The 23,984-nt window shown below is 38.3% G+C and overlaps 1 protein-coding gene across 5 annotated transcripts in view; it reads left to right on the top strand.

The window, feature by feature from the left end:
• ATE1 (arginyltransferase 1) overlaps positions 1 to 23,984 on the top strand; it is a 156,774-nt gene that overhangs the window by 28,728 nt on the left and 104,062 nt on the right. For 2 of the 5 annotated variants that reach the window (XM_026650942.2, XM_024216985.3), the window contains exons 7-8: positions 2,786 to 2,914; positions 3,974 to 4,102. In XM_026650942.2, coding sequence (XP_026506727.1) covers positions 2,786 to 2,914; positions 3,974 to 4,102 — 258 coding nt within the window. The remainder of the gene's footprint in view (positions 1 to 2,785; positions 2,915 to 3,973; positions 4,103 to 23,984) is intronic. The other 3 variants (XM_026650943.2, XM_024216986.3, XM_024216987.3) reach the window with 2 other exon arrangements.

Raw genomic sequence — 23,984 nt, 5'->3', positions numbered from 1 at the left:
AAACATTTGAAGTGGAAAAGGCTCACTTTTAAAATAAAAGCATTGGAGCAATGATAAATACTATTTACATTTCCAGCACTTAATTTGTCAGCTTTTGAAAATATATTTTGCTACAAAATATACATTATCAGGGAGATTTTCAAAAGTACCTAAGTTATTTAGAACCATGTGCTCATAAATTGCCTAGCCATTTTTAAAAAATTTCCACTTGAAATCTTATGACTGAGAAAACAAAGGTAGAGCCTTGCTGGGCCTCTAGAGGGCACTCTGGCTCTTACAGTCAGGGACTCTTACTAGCTGAGAATCCTACATTTAACAAAATACTTTGAATCATGGTGTATAAAATCAGTTTACAAATGAAAGACTTAGAATTAGCTGAGCATTATGAAGAGAAAAATGCAATGTAAATTTCTAAAGCGTATAAATATTTAACCGTCTATGATGATGAATCTAATAGGAAAATAATACCTGTTCTTACAACTGAATTGAAAAGGTGTAGTACAAAACTCTTTCCTGTAAACGCACGTCTGAAATGATTTATAGCAGTTCATCAAAATTTGCATCTCTAATTTTTTTTCTTAATGACAGTCAATACTATCCTCTATTAAATGAGTTACAAAAGAATTAGTAATATACTGGCTACCAGCTGGCAAGTCTGAGTTTTGAGAACTTTCTAAGCTTTTTGTTTGTTTTTAAATTGGACAGACATTGTTCCTGGAATATGAGACAGAGAATTGCTTATAGAAGACTTTCTTGCCTCTTTTATAAACTAGCGCCTGGTAGTTATTGACCACCATGGGCAGTAGCATTCATAATATTGACTGAAGTTGAGAAATATAGTGCTTTGTGCTAATAGGTTGAAAAGATCACCAGTGGTGGAAAAATAATGGCTTGATTTGTACAGCCTAAATAAAAAATAAAAATAAAAAAAAAAATAAAGAAAAACCCCACAAGCCTGGCTCATTCTTCCAAGCTTTCTGATACAGTTAAGTTACAGGAGAGTAGGAGAGGACTTATGTATTAAGAAGGAAGGAGGGATAGTTGACAGGAAGAAACTAGGCCTGTGGAAGGGGAGCCAAAAGTTTAGGAGGATTTGCAGGAGGGAGCCAGCACAACTGCCGAAGGGTGATTCCATGAGTTTTCATGGGTCGTGGTGGATTTTATAGGCAACAACAGAATCTGCCCAGAACTGGAAATCATATTGTTTCCATACTGTCCTTGAAATTGAACCCTTAAGTATTCCTGAAGATACAGGATGAAGATGAGGTGGTCTATATGATATCACTTTTTTTTTTTTAGTCTAGGAAGCAGCCATTTTCACTATAAACTAAAAATTTCAGTTACTTAAATTGGTCATGAGGATGCCTACTGTTGTAACTCACTAGTAAATTCCAATTTCTGAAGCAACTAACAGGTAGGAAATGGGGACAGCAAATGAGAAATGATTGCCTAGGAAAGAGTACTGGAGAAAAGTATCTGGGATTATAATGGGGACCACAAACTAAATATGAGTCAACAATGTAATACTGTTCCAAAAAAAGCAAATATCATTCTGGGATGTTTTTGCAAGTAAGATATGAGAAGTAATTCTTCCACTCAGCACTGATAAGGCCTCAGCTAGAGTACTGTGTCCAGTTCTGGGAAAAATGTGGACAAATTGGAGAAAGTCCAGAGGAGAGCAACAAAATGAGGACCGGACAGGACAAGAAGTAATGGGCTTAAATTGCAGCAAGGGAGATTTAGGTTAGACATTAGGAAAACTTCTTAACTGTAAGGGTAGTTAAGCACAGGAACAAAGTACCTAGGGAGGCTGTGGAATTTCCATCATTGGAGGCTTTTAAGAAAAGGTTAGGCAAACAGTAATTGGGGTGGTCTAGATCAGCAGTTCTCAACCAGGGGTCCATGGCCCCCTGGGGGGGCTGCGAACAGGTTTCAAGCAAGGCCAGTGTTAAACTTGCTGGGGCTCAGGGTGGAAAGCTGAAGCCCCACGCGGGGCTGAAGCCGAAGCCTGAGCAATTGCCCTGCTTGCTATCCCATAACATCAGCCCTGGCTTTTATATGCAGAAAAACAGTTGTGGCACAACTGGGCTGTGGAGTTTTATAGCATGTTGGGTTGGCCTCAGAAAGAAAAAGGTTGAGAACCCATGGTCTAGATAATACTTAGTCCTGCATTGGTGTAGAGGACTAGACTAGATGACCTGTCCAACATTTCTATGATTCCTGTGATTTTATGATTCCTCTCTTCTTTTCCTTTAATTAGGAAAAGGTCTAACTGTTCTACTGTCATCACCACAAGGGAAGAGTGGCCTCCCTCCAAAAAGTATAGAGTTCAGACTTCCAAGGCTTAAATGCATCTAGCATTTTTTCAGCATGATGTGAGATTACAGTAAAAGCACATTTTTAAATTATGGAGATCAGTTAGTGTCTTGCATTTCACTTATTGGCTTATTAGTTTTTGAACAATATTTGTATATTTCTAATATTAGGGCTTAATTATCTTAAAATTAATACTTAGAAAAACTCAAGTTTCATGCACTGAGAATAAAAGAGAACCTTCTTCATTTATCTGATACATGGTAGAATTTTTTAGCTAACACACACCTGAAAAAAATTGAAAGGTTGAAGCCTGATTTATTAATTAGACTTTTAAGTTTGATATTTTAACTGTGATCTGTTTTGCAGAAAGTCAGAATTTCTCTATTTGTGGTATCTTTCATCAGCTTTTATTTATGTATGTAATTATGTGATATTGCAATAATGAATCTGTCTTTAACTTCTTCTGAAGGTGAGGGTAGTGAGATCATCTCCACCAAGTTGCCAGTTCAAAGCCACATTTCAGGAATCTTACCAGGTCTATAAACGTTACCAGATGGCTATTCACAAGGACCCACCTGATAAACCAACCATAAGTCAGGTCAGAAGGCCAAGTATAATTTTATGCAAAACCTCAACTTCCCCTCCATTTCATATGTCTTGGATGGATTCTGTGAGAAACAAATGTGGACTTTATATCCATTATATACCTGTAACTCTAATGGAAGCATGTAAAATCAAGAGACGGGTGAATTAAACCAAACCAACATCCTGGAAGTGCAAGCTGTTTTTGGTATCTTATTGTAGGTGCCACAAATATGTAAACTTTATTGCAGACAAAAAAATGAAGAAATCATGGGCATGGTTCAGAACATTTGGAAGAACTATACAGTAAAGCCATAGGGGAGCAGGAGAGGTGGACTGTGGGAGGCACTCAGATACTAATATGAGGACCCCCATATACATATTCAGCATTTCAGAGGGGTAAATCCTGAAGTAGAGTTTCATTGATTTAGATGTGAGTCCTTACATGAGGAAGGCAAGCATAATATGAACCAAAATGTGTGTGCAATAATTATCACATGCCAAAAATTGCCTGCTCAGGTTTTACTAGAGTTTGTATAAAGCTCTTTGCTACTTACAATTTAAACCAGTTTAAAGGAAAACAATACATTCTAGCTAAATTACATGTTGTCACTATTTCACACAATGAATGGACATCATGTAATAGTTAAACTTGCCAGGTATATTATTTCTCTGAAGCTAAACAGAAACTGGGCAGGAGGGCAACTTAGGTAGCAAGTATTGGGGATGTGCCTCTAAAAAGAAGACTTTCAACCACTCTCTGAACTGTGCAGTCAAAATAAAATGTCTGTTATTTTGTGCTGTTTGTATTCCCAAAGGATAAGAGGGCAGAATAAATTAGTACCTGCAGTATGACAGCATTATATAAATTCTAATTTAAAATATCTATAATAATTTAATATAACAATCCTTTAAGCTTATGGGGTATACTTGCCGTACCCCATTTAAGATATGATGCCAATGGCTGCGGCTTTGAAATTGCTATGAGGAGATCTTCCACTAGCCTTACCTTCAGGAGCATATAATCTGATTAGGTGCATTTAAATATTTTGCTTGTATTTTCCTTGCTCTGAAGGTGAGGTTAGTACCTGTCTCCTTTGAAGACCCACAGTTCAATTCATCCTTCAGCCAGTCAGCTACTTTATTTGCCAAGTATCAGATGGCTATACACAAGGATACACCTTCTGAATGTGGCGAGTCTGAGGTACAGTTCACTGCATGCACCTTTACCAATATTTTTTGATAATGTTCAGATAAGTGGTAGCAAAGAGTATACCTTTGAACTAGTCTAAGCACTGAAAATTATACTGCTATTACAATTTGGGAAGGAAAAATAAAACATTGTTGCATTCAGTATCTGTGCCAGGTTTTAGCTCAGAGGAAAATTTCTCAGCAGGAGAGAGACTGGATGTGTTATTGCAATCATTAAAAAAAAAAAAGAAAGAAAAAAAAAAATACTGACACCAGCAAGTAAATAGAGCAGTTGTACATGGTTTAATTAAGGAAATTTGAGACTGACATCTCCAGTGAAAACAATGAATAGCAATGTGATGACTAATGACTAAAGATTCTTTACATGAGTTAGAAAATGTGTTCGATTCAGGATACTATTTGGTAGCTGTGACAACTTTACATTTCAGATGCCATTCTTCACTGTATTTTGATGTTGTGTTGCTTCTTTTTACAACTTCTTTTTTTTAACACCTCTATTTGTTTTGTTTGCACTACATTGCTAATGACATCATGTATGGTCTGTTTTTTCCACTGCGAAAGCCAAATTAGCATTAAGAATATGCTACAGACTGGTGGTTGCACACTCAACAAGAATACAAAGACTGTGAAGAAGCTTGCTTTTTAAACCCAAAAAAGTGTTTATCAGATTTTAATCCTAGCTAACCAAATAGACATAGGTGATTTCCTGAGAGGTGACACAGACTTTAGCTAGCAAACTTTACAGAATTCGTGTCTTGTAATCTAGTTCTCTCTTTTCCACTGGGCACAAGTATCAAGTTAATATGTGTCCCTTATCTAGTCAGAAACTTCTTCCAAGGTTATACTTAGCTAGAACATTTCATTCTTAGGAATAAGATTTGTACCAGCAGAGGTGGTATCAGATAACTCATGGTTGCTTTCCACTTGGAATAATAGATACAGTAATTTTCTCATTTGTTTTCAGTACAAAAGTTTCAAAAAAATTTAAGGAAAGTCTGAGGGGTGTCTGAAGGATGTCTAAAATACCAGACTGTAAACTCTGATTTTTCACTTCATTTACTAACGTAGTTTTGTTATAGTTCCTAACTTAGTGAAATCTGAATAATATTTAGTTATTCCTTTCACTGGCATTAACCGTAGGTTATTACAAAGCAAACCATGGAAAGCAATACTGGGGAGAGGGTCTAGTTTGGACTCTTAGTAATATTCATGATGGTTAGATCATGAAATTGCTCTTGCTTGGGGTACAATGACTATTTCCAACTTTAATGTCTTGAGTTTTAGTCTGACACAACATCCCCTATCTTTTTTGCTCCAAAGATCTTGCTGACACAAAGAGGCAGAGATGAGGACCTGCTACTTTTAATTTCTCCTTGTTTTTTAATTAAAAAATAAATGAAGAAGTCTTCATATCATAAAGGACAAAATCAAAATAGCTATTTGATTTGCAGTTCATCTTTGAACTAGGGATCAGGAATTAGAGGTGATATGAGACTTGGCAGCTCTTTGGACCAGTGCGAGAGGTCTAGTATAGGGTTTGATGGCTGTGGGCCCTGTTGATTTATTTTAAGAGGGGAGACCTGAAAAAAATGACTTGTAAGGATGGCTTGGTCGGAATCCTAATTTTCCCTGTCTCAAGGTATCAAGAGTGCCATGAGGCATTTATCTGAATTTCAGAGTGGAAGGAAGGTAGATTTCCAATAACTTCTTAGCGCGTCTTCATCCTCCTCATCCTTGTGTAGAAATGCAGTGTAACATGCTCCACTTGAATGATTTTACTATTCTTTTTCTTGACACCTTGAGTATCAAGGCTAAGTGTAGTTCCCTGCTTGGGAAGAAAGACCTAGTGCCAAAGCTCATTGAAGTGAGTGGAAATACTTCTACTGACTCTAATGCAGCATTTCTCAAATGCATCCACCAGGGGCTTTTCTTGTGGCCACAGCCTCCTGGATGGTGATATGGGGAGGGGCAAAGCAGCCGCCCCTCCCCAGGGCCACCAGCAGGGGCTGGACCTTGCCCTCTTCTGGAACCACAAACACAGTAGGAGTAGGCAACCAGTGTGAGTTCCCCACCATCCTGGGGGCGGTGGGGTTCAGGCTTCGGCCCTGGGGTGGTGGGTGGCAGGCTCTGGCCATGTGGTGTTGGACTCCATCCCCCAGCCGCAGGACTTCAGGCTCCAACCCTGGGCTCACCTTCCCATCGTCCCTGGCCTTGCCCGCCTCCCTTCCCACCTCCCCATCTAGGGCTTAATTTGTCCCTCAGCTTGCCGAGGCTGAGTAAGTCTGCTGTGAAAAGTGATATTAACAAATACAGAAATATCACTTTTCACAGTAGCAGATTTTACTAGCTAGCACGTCTTTAAAAAAAAATCAACCAAAAAAAGGCAAAACATGCAAAGCACCTTATTTGTGTTTCTATTCTGTTTAGGTCCAGTAAAGAATAGAGGCAATTGTACATTACTTTTGTTATTGAGTTTGCAAAAAAACCCCTACATAAATAAATTGCAATGATTTGGACATGTATATGTGCATATTTATTTATTATTTTTTCCTAAAATTAAGTATTTTAGGAAAAAGTGTCAGTGCGGCCACCAGCAAGAGTTAGTGGCTGCACTCTGAGGTCACCAAAAATTTTGCTGTTAGAACTCCTGCTCTAATGGCCTTGGATCAGGCCCTTTGAAAGGGGGGAGGGATAGCTCAGTGGTTTGAGCATTGGCCTACTAAACCCAGGGTTGTGAGTTCAGTCCTTGAGGGGGCCACTTGGGGCAAAATCAGTACTTGGTCCTGCTAGTGAAGGCAGGGGGCTGGACTCGATGACCTTTCAAGGTCCCTTCCAGTTCTAGGAGATAGGATATCTCCATTAATTTATTATTACTATTTATTAAAAGCATTAGTAAGTCTCCTTTGGTAGAAGTCGTTTGAAGAAGTTGTTGTTTACCCTTAGGATTTCTTGACTGACCATTAACATGCAATGAGGCAGACAGGGTGACCAATGAAATAGCTAGGGGAAATGCAAGATGTTGTGTGACCACAACCAGTTGCTTCTTATGTCTGCCATGACTTGGTCATTGTACGGTAGGGATCAACAAATATGACAGGAACCAGTGCTTGGACATTGGGCAGAGAGGGTTTTGTTTTGGTTCGTGAAGGAAATAGTCCACAGAGTGGATTCTGCATACTGTTTGATATATATTAGAAGCCCCTAATTTTTCAGACTATGTGGGATAAGGAAGGTGTCCTCAAGTCCTTGATCTGAGTCACTTGTAGGAGAAGATGGAAATTACCTCTTAAAACACTCTTTTCTCTCCTCTTTAATCTATTTATTTAATAAATTATTCAGACATTCAAAAACCCCACTTTCTGGAGCCAAGCATTTCCTTCAGTGAACGTAGAATAAATTCTCTCTCCCCTGCGCAAGGCCTCTTATCAGGGTAACCGCAAGAGTGGATTGAGTTTAAACTGATAAAAGCTAGTTAATGCAGAATAAAGAATAAAGACCCCTACTTCAAACAGTTAGGTCTTGTCTAGATATTGTAGCACATATGGGTGTAGTGGATAATCTTTTTTCTCAGAAAGAGAGTACTACAATTCACATATTTGGAGTGTGGCTGGGTGCCAGTTCAGAAACCTTCCTAAGTTTTAAATTCAGAAACCAACCTCCTGAAAATATTATGAGACATATTTCGCATGCTCTTTTGGGAAGATGATCCTGAAATTTTGGAATAGGTATACTCAATGTACTCACATTGTTTTTTGGTAGCTCAAATATTTCTCATTGCAGCAGATGGCAGTTTTAGGAATAAAATAATTTTGTGACTGACAGAAAAAACTAAAGATGAAAGTTGTAAAGTAGTTAAAACTTTTAATCTTTGAAACTGAGTATTGCTAATATAACGTGAAAGAACATTCACTTCCATGCAGGTTTAAGATGAGAACATGTGGACATCTGGATGTCAAGTGAGAAGGGGGATAACGAGCCTTCTCTAAGAATATCATATTGACTGGATTTCCTGTCGCATGGCACAAGCTGCAACTGTCCTAGTTCTCGAAGATTTTTTGAAGCATTGACTGTTTAGTCCCATTCTGAGGCCAGTGCTCAGTGCCCTCTAGAATATTCAGTTTAATTTCCTTTCTGACCATGGTTAGCTAAAAATACTAGAATAGTGCCTTTCATTCATACCTCTCAAACTGCTTTACAAAGAAAGGGAAATATAATTACAGTAACTCCTCGCTTAATGTTGTAGTTATGTTCCTGAAAAATGTGACTTTAAGTGAAACGATGTTAAGCAAATCCAATTTCCCCCATAAGAATTAATGTAAATGGGGGGGGGTTAGGTTCCAGGGAATTTTTTTTACCAGACAAAAGACTAATAAATATACACACACACACAGTATAAGTTTTAAACAATTTAATACTGGTACACCACGATGATGATTGTGAAGCTTGGTTGAGGTGGTGAAGTCAGAGGGTAGGATATTTCCCAGGGAATGCCTTACTGCTAAATGATGAACTAGCAATCGGCTGAGCCCTCAAGGGTTAACCCATTGTTGTTAATTTAGCCTCACACTCTAACAGGCAGCACGAATGGAGGGAGGGGAGACAGCATGGTAGACAGAGAGACACTGTGAGACAGAGAGAGACGCGCATTGCCCCTTTAAGTATGCTGACCCCACTGGAAGTACACTGCCTTTTAAAATAGATCAGCAAGTTGAGACAGCAGCTCCTGCCAGCAAGCTCCCTCTGTCCTGAGCCCTGTCGTGTGTCCCCCCCTGCTCTTTGGAAATGGGGTAAGTGGGGTGCAGGAGCAGGGGGGAGGGAGACACCCTGACATTAGGCTCCCTCTTCTCCCCCCCACCACCCTTGCACAGCAAGCAGGAGGCTCCGAAGAGCAGCTCCAAGACAGAGGGCAGGAGCAGCACATGGCAGTGAGGGGACGACAGCTGAACTGCCAGCAATTGATAGTTTGCTGGGCGGCTGCTGCACAGGGAACTTAGGCGAGCAGGGAGCTGATAGGAGGGCTTGCCAGTCCCACCTGGTTCCAAGCCCCCACCAGGTAGCTGCTACTGGCTGCTCTTCCTGCCAGCAGTGGACAAAGCAGGTGGCTGCCAAACGATGTTATAAGGGAGAATTATGGAACTTTAAATGAGCATGTTCTCTAATTGATCAGCAACGTAACAACGTTAACCGGAACGACTTTAAGTGAGGAGTTACTGTATTCACTTTAAGTTGGAGAAACTAAGATACTGAGAGGTTGTTGGTGGAAGTGATTTGCTGTTTTGCTGTCAGAACAGGCTTTCTTTTTTGGTATGGCCTTACTCCTAGGCTAGTATGTCTAACCACTGCAGTGATGGAACTGAATATCCTTCTCAGCTGCAGCTGAAGGAATTGTTTGCAAAGATTGTAAAACTCTCTGAGGGTTGGTCCTCATTTGTTTATTTTATGAGTAATATGCTCATTCTGGAGCATGTCCTTAGGGTTCCTCTTCAGCATGGATCACAAGGATTTGGAGAATCAGAATCTCAGTTTTCAACAATGGGCTTTAAAAGGAAAAACTCACTGGTGCTGGAAGAAAGACTGGAGGTGCTCTTTGAGTATATGGTCAATAGCGAGACTTATTCACTGAGGTGTTATTACAGATGGAATTTGACTGATATTGACCATACGTGCTGAAGAGTTTTTCTGGATACCTGGGAAAATTATCTCTAGGTCGTCCCCTTTGGGCACTATCCCTGAAGTTTCATTTGTTGAACTGGAATGAAATTGACCTGTAAACTTTGTATGATTTTGTAGAGTCTAATAAGCTGACCCTTTCCCTTTGGCTTTTATGATGTCTGATATAGGCTATATGTACACTAGAGAGCTTATAGCAGCACAGCTGTACCAATACAGCTGTGCTGCTGTAAGATCTCTTGTGTAGCTGCTCTATGCCAATGGGAGAGAGCTCTCCTGTCAACATAATTAAATCACCCCTAACAAGGGGCAGTAGCTATGTTAGCGGGAGAAGCTCTCCCACTGACATACCACTGTGCACACTATTACTTATGCTGGTGAAACTCATGTCGCTTAGAGGGGTGGGTTTTTTTTCACAATCCTGAGTGAAAAAAATTTTGCTGACATAAGTACTAGTGTAGACATGGCCTTAGTCAACTCTTCTGGACGACTTCTAGTGTCTGGTCCAGTATGTATCGTTGTACTAATTTGAAAGAATAAATCTTGTATCTGGCTCTGGTAAATAATGAGCATTTCATGCATGACTTGAGGGCAGTATGTGAGTGGAACTTGTGTTGTGGCCAATATCCTTTTGCGCTTGCTTGCTAAGATTGCAAAAATGACAAAAGCCAGATATTAAAAATCTCTTATATGCCATGAGTTCCTTTATTATGATATAAAAAAGGATGCTTTTTGACCGTATTGCTAGATTTTTTTTTTTTTAAGCAGCTCTAACACTGAATAAAAAAAAATGCCTCAGGAGCTAGTTGACATTGGGGTTGTTTGTTTATTTATTTATTTAAAACCTTAATTTAATTTGTGGTGTCTTTCCAAAACTACAGCTATTTGGTGTGATATTTTTGCTCTGTCAGTGTGCACAACTCTGCCTGAGCCGTGTGCACAAGAGAGAATAATAACAGTATTCTGAACAGGAAGTTAGTGTGGTATATTAACTCTTAAGTTTTATTCTCTAATATTTCTCCTTTCTTTTAAATTTAAAAGACAAGCTTTGCCTTCCTAATAAACAATTTCTTTAGTGGCCCATAAACAGCCACTCTACCTTCCTGCTCTGTGCAACGACAGTAGAACCACAAGACTAACACCGTTCCTTTAATAAGAATACCAGTTTGTTCAGTCAAGTTCAGTGACTAGTTACTAGTCAAAACTGACTGAAATAATTGAACACAGAATAGCTGTGTGTTGCTGCTATCTGCTTCATCTGGCAGTCAAGTTTTTCTCTTTAAAAAAAAAAAAAAAAATTGTTTACATTCTACAAGTGCAAGACTGTCTCTTTTTGGTTCCCAAATCTCAGGATTTATGTAAATTCATAGCTAGGCTAGTTGCTAGACTGAGCTCTACTTGTAGCAAAATATGTCATAGGTTATATATTTTGCTAATTTCTTGTTCCAGTTAAGGTATTGTTAATTTTGGATATTAATCTCTAATAGGTTTGTCAAAGACCACAAAATGATGGTAGTATAGCTATATTAAATATAGTGCTGAAAGGAAAAGGAAGGGAGACAGTTTACTTTTTTAAAACATTCTGATGCTATGTCTCATAGCTTTGTCTTTTGCTCACCACCATTGCCAATCTGTTTCTACTGGACCATTGCCTGTATCAAAAATCTGTCTCTCCCTTTTTCTATAAAATACATATTCCTCACTTAACCATTTCTCGATTGCCAACTACAGTATTTTGTTTCCAACCTCCCCTTATTCAGCAGTGTCCCGGAGACGGCAGTCTTCTCGCCCCTCGAGCAGCATTTCTCAGCATAGTCTCGGTGACAACTTTATTTCTAGTTTTCACCTCTGGGATTGCCATTCTCCTTGTAAGATTATCACACTTCTTTTGGACCAAAACTGAACAGAAAAATCTTCCCTGACTCACTTGCCAGTCCTGTTTTGAGCTGGCTCTGTCCTGCCCCCCCAGCTATACATCTTGGCTACCAAATAACTTCTTGTACCTTGTGTTAACTTAAGCCCCAATCCTGCAAACCTTTACCCATGTGTTTAACTATACTACCTTAAGTAATCTCATTAAAATCAAAGCAACAACTCTCAGTAGTAGAGTTAAGTACACAAATAAGTGTTTGCAGGATCTGGTCCTTAGAATTTAAACTCCTTGGACAGGGGCTCTCTTACTTTTTAAAGACCCTGTATTTGTACAGTACCTAGCAGAGGAGAGCCAAACCATGGTCATAGCCTTTGGGTACTGCTGTAATACAAGTAATGATCCTGCAGGGCATTGAGCACATTCCAATTCCCACTTTCCCTCCACCCTCTCACTGTATCCTTCCATTCTTCCCCATGCAAAAATACTTGCTTCTTTGCTACTTTTGAATTTCAGTTTTCATTTACTTACACTGTATACTTAAATTCATGTTCAACTTCCTTCCTTCTTTCCTTCCTGAGTTTTAGTAGTAAACTAAATGATCAACAATCTTGTCTTCTGTGCACTGAATACACTAAAATTTGTAATGTTTTTCTCTTCTGCCTCTTACTTATATATGCACCCAATAAAGTGCTCACTCGCTAAAAATGTTTTCACCTATATAGTTGAAATTTTGAAATAGTTAATGTACAGATATCAAAATAGCAATCATTTAAAAAAGGCAGTCATTTTAGTCCATTGTATTTCATAAGTATTTTGCTCAACATCCCTTTTATTTTCTTTTAAACAACACATATAATCACCTAGACAAGGCCTTAGTGTTACTTGTTACATGATCATTTGTTACACCATATTCATGGCTGTAACGCTAGCGTTAAAGCAGCTCCCATTTTGTAAAGGTTGTGCTAAGCAACTATATATTTTATTTTCCCATTGATACATTTCTTATGAGTGATACATTGATAATTGCATATATGGACACTATATATTAATCAGTGAGTTTAGTAAACCTATGTTAGTTGTGAATCAAATCTCCTTCCCTCTTTGTCCGTTACAAATACTATCTAAATTATATGTCAACTTGTTGTACTCAAGTCAGTTTCAGGCTTTGCTTAAGGTTAGTGTCCTATTGGATTTTGAGCATTTACTGTCAACGGCTATCAGTACAATGGTTTCTATGATTCCTTGTAACAGATACACTGGAGGTGAAAATCCTGGTGGAGGTAATCTAGTTCCAGAACCCACTGATTGCGACAATGTATTAAAAAAGTTATATTGTGATTGGTTCTCTAGTTGAAGACATTTCCTTCTCTGATATCTTCTTCAAAGTCTCAAAACCAGTTCTGACTGGTGGATAGAGAAAATGGTCGCTTTGGAGCATGCTTGCCCTTTGCCAAAAATGCTATATATTCTAGGAATACTTTCGAGAACCCAGTTGCTCCTGGAATCTGAGGTAGCTTTAATTGCCAACAAAAATATTTTTTCATCTGTGCTTTCATCTTGACTTGAAAACTGCAACTATTTTGCATGTAGATCTTGCATCTATTAACTATTCCCTTTGTCTAGATCTGTTTACTATATATTGCGCTACGCTTGGAAGACCACTTTAAAGCTACAGACAGCAGTGACCACTTGCTTGGAGATGTTAGCCATGTGTAGAGTATGTTACTCCAGTGCTTCAAAGATTGCAGTGGCCACCTCTTTGCTTCCGGGTGCAATTCAAGTGCTGATGTTAATATGTGAAGTCCTAACTACCCAAGGCCAGCCCTCCATATGCCCTTTCTAATAGAGTAAATGAAGCAAGGTTCCGGGCGGGAAAATACATGATTATGTGACTGAAAACTCTCAATGCATTATAAATAAGTATAGGTGTGTGTGAACTGGATTTTTTGCTTTGGGGAGAGTGTCACAAATTTGAATTTTCTTCTATTCTGGAAGAAAACCAAAGTCTTTGAAACTTTATAGAAGCTAAAATTAGGAAAAAGTTGATCAAGACATTTTGTTTTGACAAAATCTAAACATTTCTTTCTGATTTTGACTTCATTTTATAATATGAAATAAACTGAAAAAAGTAATTTCAAAATGGAAAATCAAAACATTTCAAAAAGTTTGAAATGGGATGTATTGACCTTAAAATGCTTTTTGGTTTTTATTTTTAGTTTCTAAATGAATTTTTGTTAAAAGGCAGCACACTTCCTCAAGATGTCATGCTTTTGATGAATCGGTGTTTTTCAAAGGAAAATGTTCTGTAGGAAAATTTCCAACCAGCCCTACACATGGAGGGCCAGAATTAGTGTTCCTGGGTGGTCTTGATTCTGGTATTTCCTGACTTTTGGGTGCTTGAGTTTCCAATCTTAACTTTCTTTTAACGTAGGTTTTTTGTATATAATTTCCTAGGTTATTTTAAAAAGAGGAAAAATAAATTGTATTATGTGCAATTGTAGGGTATTGAACGTTCAGGAACTTTAGCATTAAGACTCTAGCAAGCTTCACAGAGCAAAATACAGACAAGAAATGGTGATATTTGACAGTTTATAACACAATTAAAACTGAAAGGATTTTAAGGGAGATAACAAAAGTCTCCTTTCTGACCCCGGGGTCATCATTCCACCAAATTTCAAGTTCCTGCTGCAAACTATGGTGGCGGTAGATCTCTTTTTAAAAAACAAACAAAAAAAAAAAAAGTCAAAACATATTTATAATGGAAAATGTTAGGCAATATGAATATAGAGTTTGCCTCCACTCCTTGTATCATAAATTTGCTAGTGTATCAGGCTTCAGCTTTCCTTTTTCTTGCTTAAGCAGTGGAAGCCTATAATCAGACCTTTTAGTATGTAGAAAGATGCTAATGAAATCAGTGCTGCAAAGATTTATTTACAGACTTAACAAAATTATTCACTTATTTGTACTGAACTTGCGTGGTGGTTATGTGGGTTTGGTAAGCCAAAGGAAATGATTCAAGCCATAAAGTAAGAGGAGAAATTACTAAAGGTAGGAAAAAGTAAGTATAGATGTGACCTCTGTAATGAATAGCAATTTAACATGATGTTCTGATCACTGACCAAAAGTATATTGCAATGTATATTTTGGAGAACTTTACCCTGAATATTGAATTTTGTGCAACCCTCCATTAAATAAGTTTTAAAAAAGTATTGATTTTTTTTTCTTTTGCTGTCAGATGAATACAGTATCATTTAAAACAGGAATTCTATAGATCAAGAACACTATAGCTGTTCAGACAAACTGTAATAAATGGAATTTTGTTCACTGATTATGTTTTGAAATGTTTTTAGAGTTACACATTTTTATTTGTCTTTGAGTGACTAGGAAGAAGAAGTGGTTTATGAACTTGTGATATTGTTTGGAGATGTGAGTAATTTTCGTGTTGGAAAAGCTAAGGGTACGTCTATACCCAGCCGCTAGTTCGGTGGCTGGAAATCGAACTTCTGGGTTCGACTTATCGCGTCTTGTCTGGACGAGATAAGTTGAACCCGGAAGTGCTCGCCGTTGACTGCGGTACTCCAGCTAGACGAGAGGAGTACCGCGGAGTCGACGGGGGAGCCTGCCTGGACGGGGGTAAGTGTAGACCAAGCCTGGGTGTGGTTAAAATCCACTCCGTTTTTCTTAGGAGCATTAATCTTAGTTTTCTGCAGTAAACTACTATAAACCTTGCATACACTAAGATAATATATATGAAAATATTGGCTTCTTTGTTAAACCCATACACAACTGTGTATTTAGAAATCAACTTGAGGTCAAACTCAGATGAACCATTCACTGAAAAGTACATTTAAACTGATATTGTCATCTCCTTATTTTTCTTCATCTCAGAAAGACATTCAGTGGCTGCCAATATATAAATATTAGAACTTGCCTCTGAGCTACAGAGACTATGAAAATGATAGAGTAAGGTAGTTGCTAGGAGAGAGTAAATAATTCACTGTCGTACTATTGCAAGCAGACAGCCATATTATATTACTATTATGAGAAATCATTACAACAGTGTTGTTTGATTTATAACTGAATTAGATTTGGCTGACTCATCGAGCTTATTCGCTCCTCCCCTCTTGCTCCTTCAGACAAATGAGTTAAGTCAACTAGTATCCAAAAACACTCTACAATTCAATAACATTTTGCTTTCCAATGTGAGCTAGAGGAATTAGTTTCCTCAGTTCCTGTGGCTTGCTAGGCAATGTTAGCAGAATATCAAAATACGCAGTGCAAACTTTTCTTTTGTTTATTAGTTATTATAGTTTCAACACCAAACAGAGGGATGTGATCAAGTGTATGTGCACTAGCTGGTCCAGGAGAATAAGGTGTTAATGCCAGTTTACCCCTCTGCTTATGCAGGTGCTCAGGGGAAAGGTTGAGTGGCTCTCTTGAGACAGGGATTGGGAAGAGAGAGGGATTGGGAATTTCCCTGGGGCATAGGAGTCAAGGAGAGGTCCAAGAACAGAGCAGAACCCGATGGATATGACTTCCTGATATGTGGCTTTGTTTACTTAGTTAAAAAAAAAAAAGTGTGAATCAGAATAAAAATTGAGTTCAGGAGGAAGTGTTCAGGTGGTGTATAGTGATTTATCCGTATGTCTCCCATTGTTGTTACTGCAGTCTAGTTGTAGCTGTGTTGGTGCTAGGATATTCAAGAGACAAGGTGGAAGAGGTAATACCTTTTATTGGACCAACTTCTGTTGGTGAGAGAGAAGTTTTTTAGCCATACATTGCTCTTCTTCAGCTCTGGGGAAAGATACTCTGAGCGTCACAGCAAAATGCAAGGTGGAACAGATTGTTTAGTGTAAGTAGTGAGCACATATTGTAAGTGACCCTTCAAGGTAGAGTGGCCTGCTAACACCTCTGCAGACATAGGACAAAAAGATGGGGTTAGCGGGTTACAGATTGTTGTAATAAATCATAAATCCAGTGTCTGTTCAATCCATGATTTTTAGTGTCTAGCAGAATTTAAGCTCCCAGGCTCAACTTTTGAAAGTGTTGTGCAGGTTTCCTGTGAGGATGAGGACTGATAAGTCAAATGTGGAGTGATCGCTTTGTGAAGTGTTTTACCCACAGGTAATGTGGTATTTTTGTCTTTTATCATTTTCCTGTGAGTTCGTTCAAGAGCGTAGTGATTGTCTGGTTTCACCCACATAGCAGTGGTTGGGGAATTTAGTGCACTGGAGGAGGTATCCCTCATGTTGTCATAGGCATGTGAAGGGGGTGTTGATTATTATAGCAGTAGAGAGAGATATGTCTGCAGGTTTTGCATCTGTTCTGGCAGGGTCTGGTGCTGCTGTGAGTTGGTGTGTTCTTGTCTGTGGGGAGCTTGCTTCTGATGATGACTTGGAGAGGTTGGGGGGTGGTTTGAAGGCCAGAAGTGGGGAGTCAGGAAAGATTTCTTTCAGGATGGGGTCCCCATTGAGTAGACGTTGTAGTCTGAAATCCCATATAGGTTCCAATGTGGTAAGTGAGAACCAGGGTGTACAGTTGGAAGTGGTTTTATTTCTTTTATTGAAGCAAGTTCTCGTGGGGTATTTGGGTGGCCTATTCCATTATGCTGTCTACTTCTGTGGTACAGTGTCCTGGAGGCAGGAATGGACATGTCCAATCACTTGAAGAAGAAGAAGAAGAAGGAGACACCTACCTTTCCATAAGTATAGTTCTTTGAGATGTGTTGCACATGTACATTCTATGACTCATCCTCCTTTCCTTCTCTATTGGAGTCTATCTGGTAAGAAGGAACTGAGGAGGGTTGGGGCAGCTCAGTCCCCTTATCTCCATGCAGTTGTGCATGACACCAGAGACCATTCGAGCTGCTCCAACAGATACCACTAAGGAGAAAAAGTTCTCCAATAGCTGTGCATGAGGCGCGTGCACACACATCAACAATGGAATGGACATGTGCAACACATAGAAGAACAACAGTTACAGAAACGTAGGTGGCAGTTTCTGCTCATGATGTGGCCTTTCACTACTTTGGACAGAAGAGTGGGTAGCTCCATTCCAGTTCTTGCTTGAGGTAAAATTATTTAAACTTTTTTCTTGCCCTTAAAGAAATATGTAGACACCAAATATCCTAGTTTTCCTGACTCTGGCAGCCAAGCTTTCAGCATTGTGTACAATTACCTTCTTTTAGTTAGCTGAGGTTTTGTTTTTTTTCTCCCCTTACCATCTCTTTCTGCTCTGTCCACCACTCTTTGACCTATGAGATCCAGCCACCTTAGGACAATGGCTTCTCTCTTTCCCTCCACACCTGGCAGGGGAAGCTTCAGCAGTAGTTTGCTCAGTTGACTCCCGCTCTCTCCCTTATGGCCACTAGCAGCGACGTACTTGTTCGGATCACCACACTCCTTAGCTGCAGTGGCTTATTGGTTTTGATTTCCAGTTCACTGAAACAGCCTTGGGCAAGCTATCAGCCATATGAACTGCAGCAATGAAGGTTCCTTCTCATGGCCTTGATGTATACACACCTGGTTATTAGATAAAGACGAATTGAGGGGATGCAGAGAAAAGCAACAAAGTTAGACACAGACTTCATGTATGATTTTAGGCCAGGTCACTTAGAACCTGACTCTTGTGATGCTCAGCACTTATAGTTCTCAGTGAATTCTGCTGGAGTTTTGAGTGCTCAGCACCTCTGAAAAATCTCTGTGCCTGTGTCATCTGTTAAATAATACATCCCCACTTTACATGGTGGTTGAAACTAAATAATTCATATTTGAAAGGTGCACTACACTGTAAGTGCGAACTGTATTTTTTGTGACTGCCAAAAGGAAAAGGCCAAAATCAGTAGGGAAAACAAGTGTTTTGAAGAGGATATATACTGACACTAAAAATGAATGGAAAGCTATCAGAAATGCTTCATGCAATCCCTTCCTCAACATCTTAACAATAAAAGACAGGAGTTGTTTCATTTCTGGTGCGGTGTGCTAAAAACTTAACCTTCAGCAAGTTAAATAAACATTAACAAGTGTGAAGTTGTATTTTACTAAACAAGTAATTCTTCTATGAACAGATCAGTTGTGGTTAACACTTATATTACATGCCTACTTTTTCCAGTAAGCCTAAGGATGATCCCATTTTATGACAGTTGACAAATGAACAATATTAAATTCCGATAACTTAGCGTAAATGTTAGTTGTTGTCTTTTGATGGGGAAATTCATTTTACCGGCAAAGTCATTTTGAACAACTGCTTATTTGATTAAAGATAATGTCCCCTGTTCTAGAATACTGTTAATTCTTAATTACTGCCACTGTAAACACCGTGTATGTATGTATGTGTCTGTTTTAAGTACCCATCCAGGCATCCAGTAGATTTATCTGTAGAATAGATATTGAATGATTATTGGGTTTTTTTATTTTTTATTTTAGTACTGTTAAAATCTGAAAGAAAGAGGTAGCTTTTCCTGATGCTCTTGGTGATGTGTTGAAAGAAAATTATGCTCTCTGACAATGCTGACATGGTAGAAACCAAAATGACTTTGGTTGTATTGCTAATAAACATAAAATTAAAGGGATATAAATTAAAGCCTAAGTATAATTTGTGTGGTATTCATATATAGAACTCCATTAAGATTAGTGAGGACCTAAAGCTGAAATATTTCACTGTTTATTGAGTGTTTTCCCGTTTTAGACACTAGAAATTTAAGCAGAAGTAATGCAGTAACATTGTTACTGTAATAATACAGATATGAGAAGACCAGCAGGTTGCATTTGAAAGGGGTGCCGGTCATTAAACTTACAAAGGGAAGATTTTTCAACATACTGAAATATACGAGTGGGTGCAATTTCAGGTTACAAGTCCAATGTCCTTATTCATTTGTCTTTTAAGGTAAATGAAAAGATTGACAAATACCTTTATGTTATAAAACATTTAATGACACTTGGCTTTTAGGTACATTATTTTTGGCACCATTAGCCTCATTTATCATTTGTGCCATCTCAAAACCAGGTAAATAAATTTCTGGCTAGAGAGTGCTAATTTTTGTGAAGATTATTATTATTATTTTTTTTAACAACTATGTATCTTCTGTAAAGTGTTGTGTGGTATTATGCCACTGTAGATATATCCCTGCTTCAAGACTTTTCTGCTATTGGTTATCTTCAAAAGATTTGAGGACTTATAGTTTAAATGTAGTTTTTTAAAGAGTCTAGTTTTACTGTACTAATATGGTGTACTGTAGTTTTGTCTTATTTGTATTGACATTTATATTTTTTTATATTTTTCTTGCTCCTTTTTGTCCATCATATGTAGTAATCAGTGTGGCTGTTCTAGGATTTAGCCACATGCTATTTCTACAATGACATTGTTAGTTAATGTCACGTCTAGATTTTAAGTTTCTTTACAGCATTGTTTGTCTTTAAGAAAAACTTACAGCTGCAAGACAAACAAAACAAAATGTGACATCTATACAAGTTAGAAAACATTTCCATACGTGATCATAAAACTTGTAAGCAGTTTTCAGAAAAAAGCCAAAATGATGAGTTTTATTGCCCTGTTAGACTCACTGAAGCAAGAATTCTTATTTAACTTATTTGGGATATTTTATAATGACAAGCTCATAGAGGAAAAATAGTATGCCCCTCAGTTTCCACTGCTAAGGTAGTTGGTCAGCCTCCTTACCTTGTGCTTAGTTAAATATTTGTCTTGGAAGAAAATAATTTAATAGCATACAAAAGATTCAGTGTCTGAAAAGGTGCAAAAAATATTACCAAAGTGGTCAAATAGTTTATTCATTTTTCCAGTTTTTTCATTACCTCCCTGAAAAGACAGTTGAACCAATACAGAAAATGAAGTCAGAAGTCCACAGTACAGCTGAGGGACTCATTCAGTTCTTTAGAAACCATATATCTGTGTAAGAAAACAATTAAAAAAGTTGATATACCTTGATACTTGACATAGTTGAGACATCTTGTCTTCCAGGTATCCCAATACACTGGTTCTCTACTTTGGTGTCTTGAGTTTCCTGTGAGAGCGTGGCCAAAAGTCCTATACTTTAAGGTGTTTTTTTGTTGTTTTTGTTTTGTTTTTGTTTGTTTAAAAAATCAAGGCTACTGAGGCTACCTCATACATCTATAGTTGCACCTTACACTGTTCCTCAGTCAGTTGGTGTATTAGTGCATTTGCTGACAGCTACCAAACACTACTCTCCCATGCCACTTTGTTTTTGATTGTTGCCTTAGCAGATTCTTCCCCCGTACATTTGCAGGTTAGTTCTTGACAATTAATTTTAGTTGAAAAGGATCACTTGCATATCAACGCTTCCTTTGTTGGTGCGCCAAGTATTCACTCTAGTTATTTACGTGGCCTGCTTCCGTGTAGTAAACCGACTGCCTCGCAATCATTAATGAAGTTTTATTCTTACAACATCCCTGTGAGTGAGGGAAATACTATATCTATTTTACAAATAGGGAACTGAAGCACAGACTATATTAAGTAACGTGCTCAAGATCACTCAAGCAATCTGTGCTGAAATGGGAATTGAAACCATGTCTCTTGCATCCTAGTCTAGTTCCTACCCTGTATGTTAACTTTCCCTGGGCCTGTTCTTGTGTAAACACCAACTGTAAGACTCACTGTGCTCCATCACATTTCAGGAAAATTTGGCAAGAGAAAACCCCAGTAATCTTGATCACTCAACTCAAGTTTGATAAATGTGGTTCTCTGATATGTTAAATTTGCCCCACGATATCTACCATTTGTATTTCCCCTAATTCAAATCTTTCCCTGGAGGAGAGAATTGGATCCCTCCTCCAGACCTCAAATGGAATGGCCATGTTGTGGCAGACTTTTTTTTTAATGTCACTTTTCTAATCAGGTATCAACTGTGCTCTTGGTATCGCTGTAATGTGTTTATGTGGATGTATGCCTTTAATGGTGACGGCAAATGAAAAAGATTGGGCTTATACCCCTTATTTGCCTGACAGATTTTTTGAAAGCAAATTTCTAAGCGTTTTTCTTTTTTTGCATTGGAAGTTTTGTTGTCTGTCCTGGCAGACTGTGGAACTGGAGTTTAGTGAAATGATGTTGTCACAAGAGTTCAGAGAGCAAATACTGAGCAACTGATGGGAGAAGGGATTTTTAGTCAGACTATAAAACTTATTGGGAAAAGGTGTGGTTTTTTTGTTGAAACCTAGTTAACTATGGTGGTAAATGTTTTGGGTAAAGGATGTCTCTGTTAAAAATTCAGTGTCCTGCTCCTTTAGTTAAAATTAGAGCTCAGGTTAAACACCTGAGACAGGTTCTGATGAGTCTCCCAGGAAAAACAGGGAAGACCAGACTTGACATTGCTGATGCTTTGGTGGTGAATATCAAGTAGGATTAAAAAAAACAAAACATTTTTTAGGCCTTGTTTGCACGCTAAAGGTAAAATAAGGGATGCCAGCTGTTCTTAAAACCCTGTGCTAGTCACCTCCAAGGGGAAATGTTTCTGTTTTTTGTCTAAGGTTTTTTTTTTTTTTTTTTTTTTCATGGTCTGTTCCTGTATTATTTCTTTTTATGAACTCAGGCTGGTCTCTTTCAATAGCTGAAGTGTACTTAGCAGCCATTTCCTTCCACAGTGTTCCTGTACAAGGAATTTGTTGGCTTTTCTCTGTACCTGAGTGAAATAGTTCCTTAAAGGCCTGGTGAATTTATATCAACACACATGAAGTCCTTACTGTCTGTGGGATTTTTAGTCTGTTTTTTACTTGCCAATCGGTAGCACTTAAATTTGGGAATTACCCAGTTCTCCTAAAACCCTGCCCAATAATGCTCACCCTGCTACAACTACAGCAGGTCTGGAGGGAGAGGAAGATAAAAGAATAAAAAAATTGGCCTGGCAAGATGGGCCCACAGAGAGAATCCTGAGGAACCTCCATTTGGCTTGTATGGAGTTGTCTTCTCTCTCCGTGTGTTTGTAGTACCTGAAGAATGCCATCAGGGGGAACTGGCAAACAGTTTGAAGGAAGGAAAAAGCTCACTAGATGGATCTTCTGTCCGTAAAATTTCAGGAAGCCCGCAGAAAAGCTGTTTCTTCTGCAAGCTCCGTGCACCAGTTCCTGCAAGCAGCCTGCAGTGCAACGTTCAGCCCCCCTAAATCAAGCAGAACTGCAATAATGTAAGAAGAGGGAAGAACTCATGAAAATATTCCGGAGCCACCGGATAAGTGGACAGTTGTCTGTCTTTGTGGGTGAAGATAGATCACTTTAGTTTTCAGGGCTGAGAGTTTGGCACCTTCTGTTTAAAATGTTAAAACTCTGTTCAAAGATTAAGTTCACAGATAACCTTTTTTTCCCCCAAGGGAAAATGGCAGCTATTAATCTGCCTCTGTCTTTGAAAATGAATTGCAAAGATAAGCAAACAACTAACACTGTCAAAAAATATACTTTGCCTTCCCTTTGAAGAGCTCAAATCACTATACAATCATTAATGTGAAGCAAAGACTGAGTGGTAACCCTTTCCCCATACATGCTATATACATTGGATTTATGGTTACTGTTTTGCTTTTAAAGAACCCATGTTGTTAGATGTAGATGTCATTTCCCCATAACATCGGATACAGCTCATAATTTCCCACTAAAAAGTCAGAAATCTTATTTTTCTAGAAGCATGTATTTGTTTTCTCTACTGGTTTCTTTGGGTTAAAACAAAAACTTCCCTATGTTCTTTCTATACCTTTTTTAAAGTATTGCTTTCTTAATGTGGCTTTTTGGTAGTATATTCATCTATTTTTTATTCTCAGTTGTATTTTGTTTTAAATTAATTCCCCAAGAGTTTTTTGGTAGTGGAAGGCAATTTATAATAATAATTGGATTATGATAAATTAATGTAGCACTCATTTTATAATTGTTTACTGTATAAAAGACTGAAAGCTATTGATTTATCTGAGGTTAACATTAGAAAAGTTTGCACTTGCCAAAAGATGTCCAGTAATATTCGCAAATAACTGTTGATAAATGGTTTCTGCTAAATAAATGCAGGCACTGTGGCCACTTACCTCCTGCATTTGGGGCAGCACTTTAGAAATGTGTTTGTAATTGTCTTGCATATGAGAATGAACTTGAATTATACATTCATGGCTAACTTCAGACCTCCTCTTCAAATTGGGTGATTCTGAACCCAAAAAAGATACCTTTGTTTTGCTGGTCAGATTGCATTTTTTATGAATGTAAATAGCAGATGTGGGCTTCCATCAACCTTTCTGCCTCTCACCAGTCCCACTGCTGCCAAAAACTACACCATCATTGAATCACTTATTTACGATTACAGTAGAAAACATGGCACTGCTAGTTTTAGA

Source organism: Terrapene carolina, unplaced genomic scaffold (assembly GCF_002925995.2).
Source record: "Terrapene carolina triunguis isolate 2854851 unplaced genomic scaffold, T_m_triunguis-2.0 Scaffold95, whole genome shotgun sequence".
NCBI classification, from domain to species: Eukaryota; Metazoa; Chordata; order Testudines; family Emydidae; genus Terrapene; species Terrapene triunguis.
Note: the sequence above shows the minus strand (reverse complement) of the source record. Positions and strands in the feature narration are given on the sequence as shown.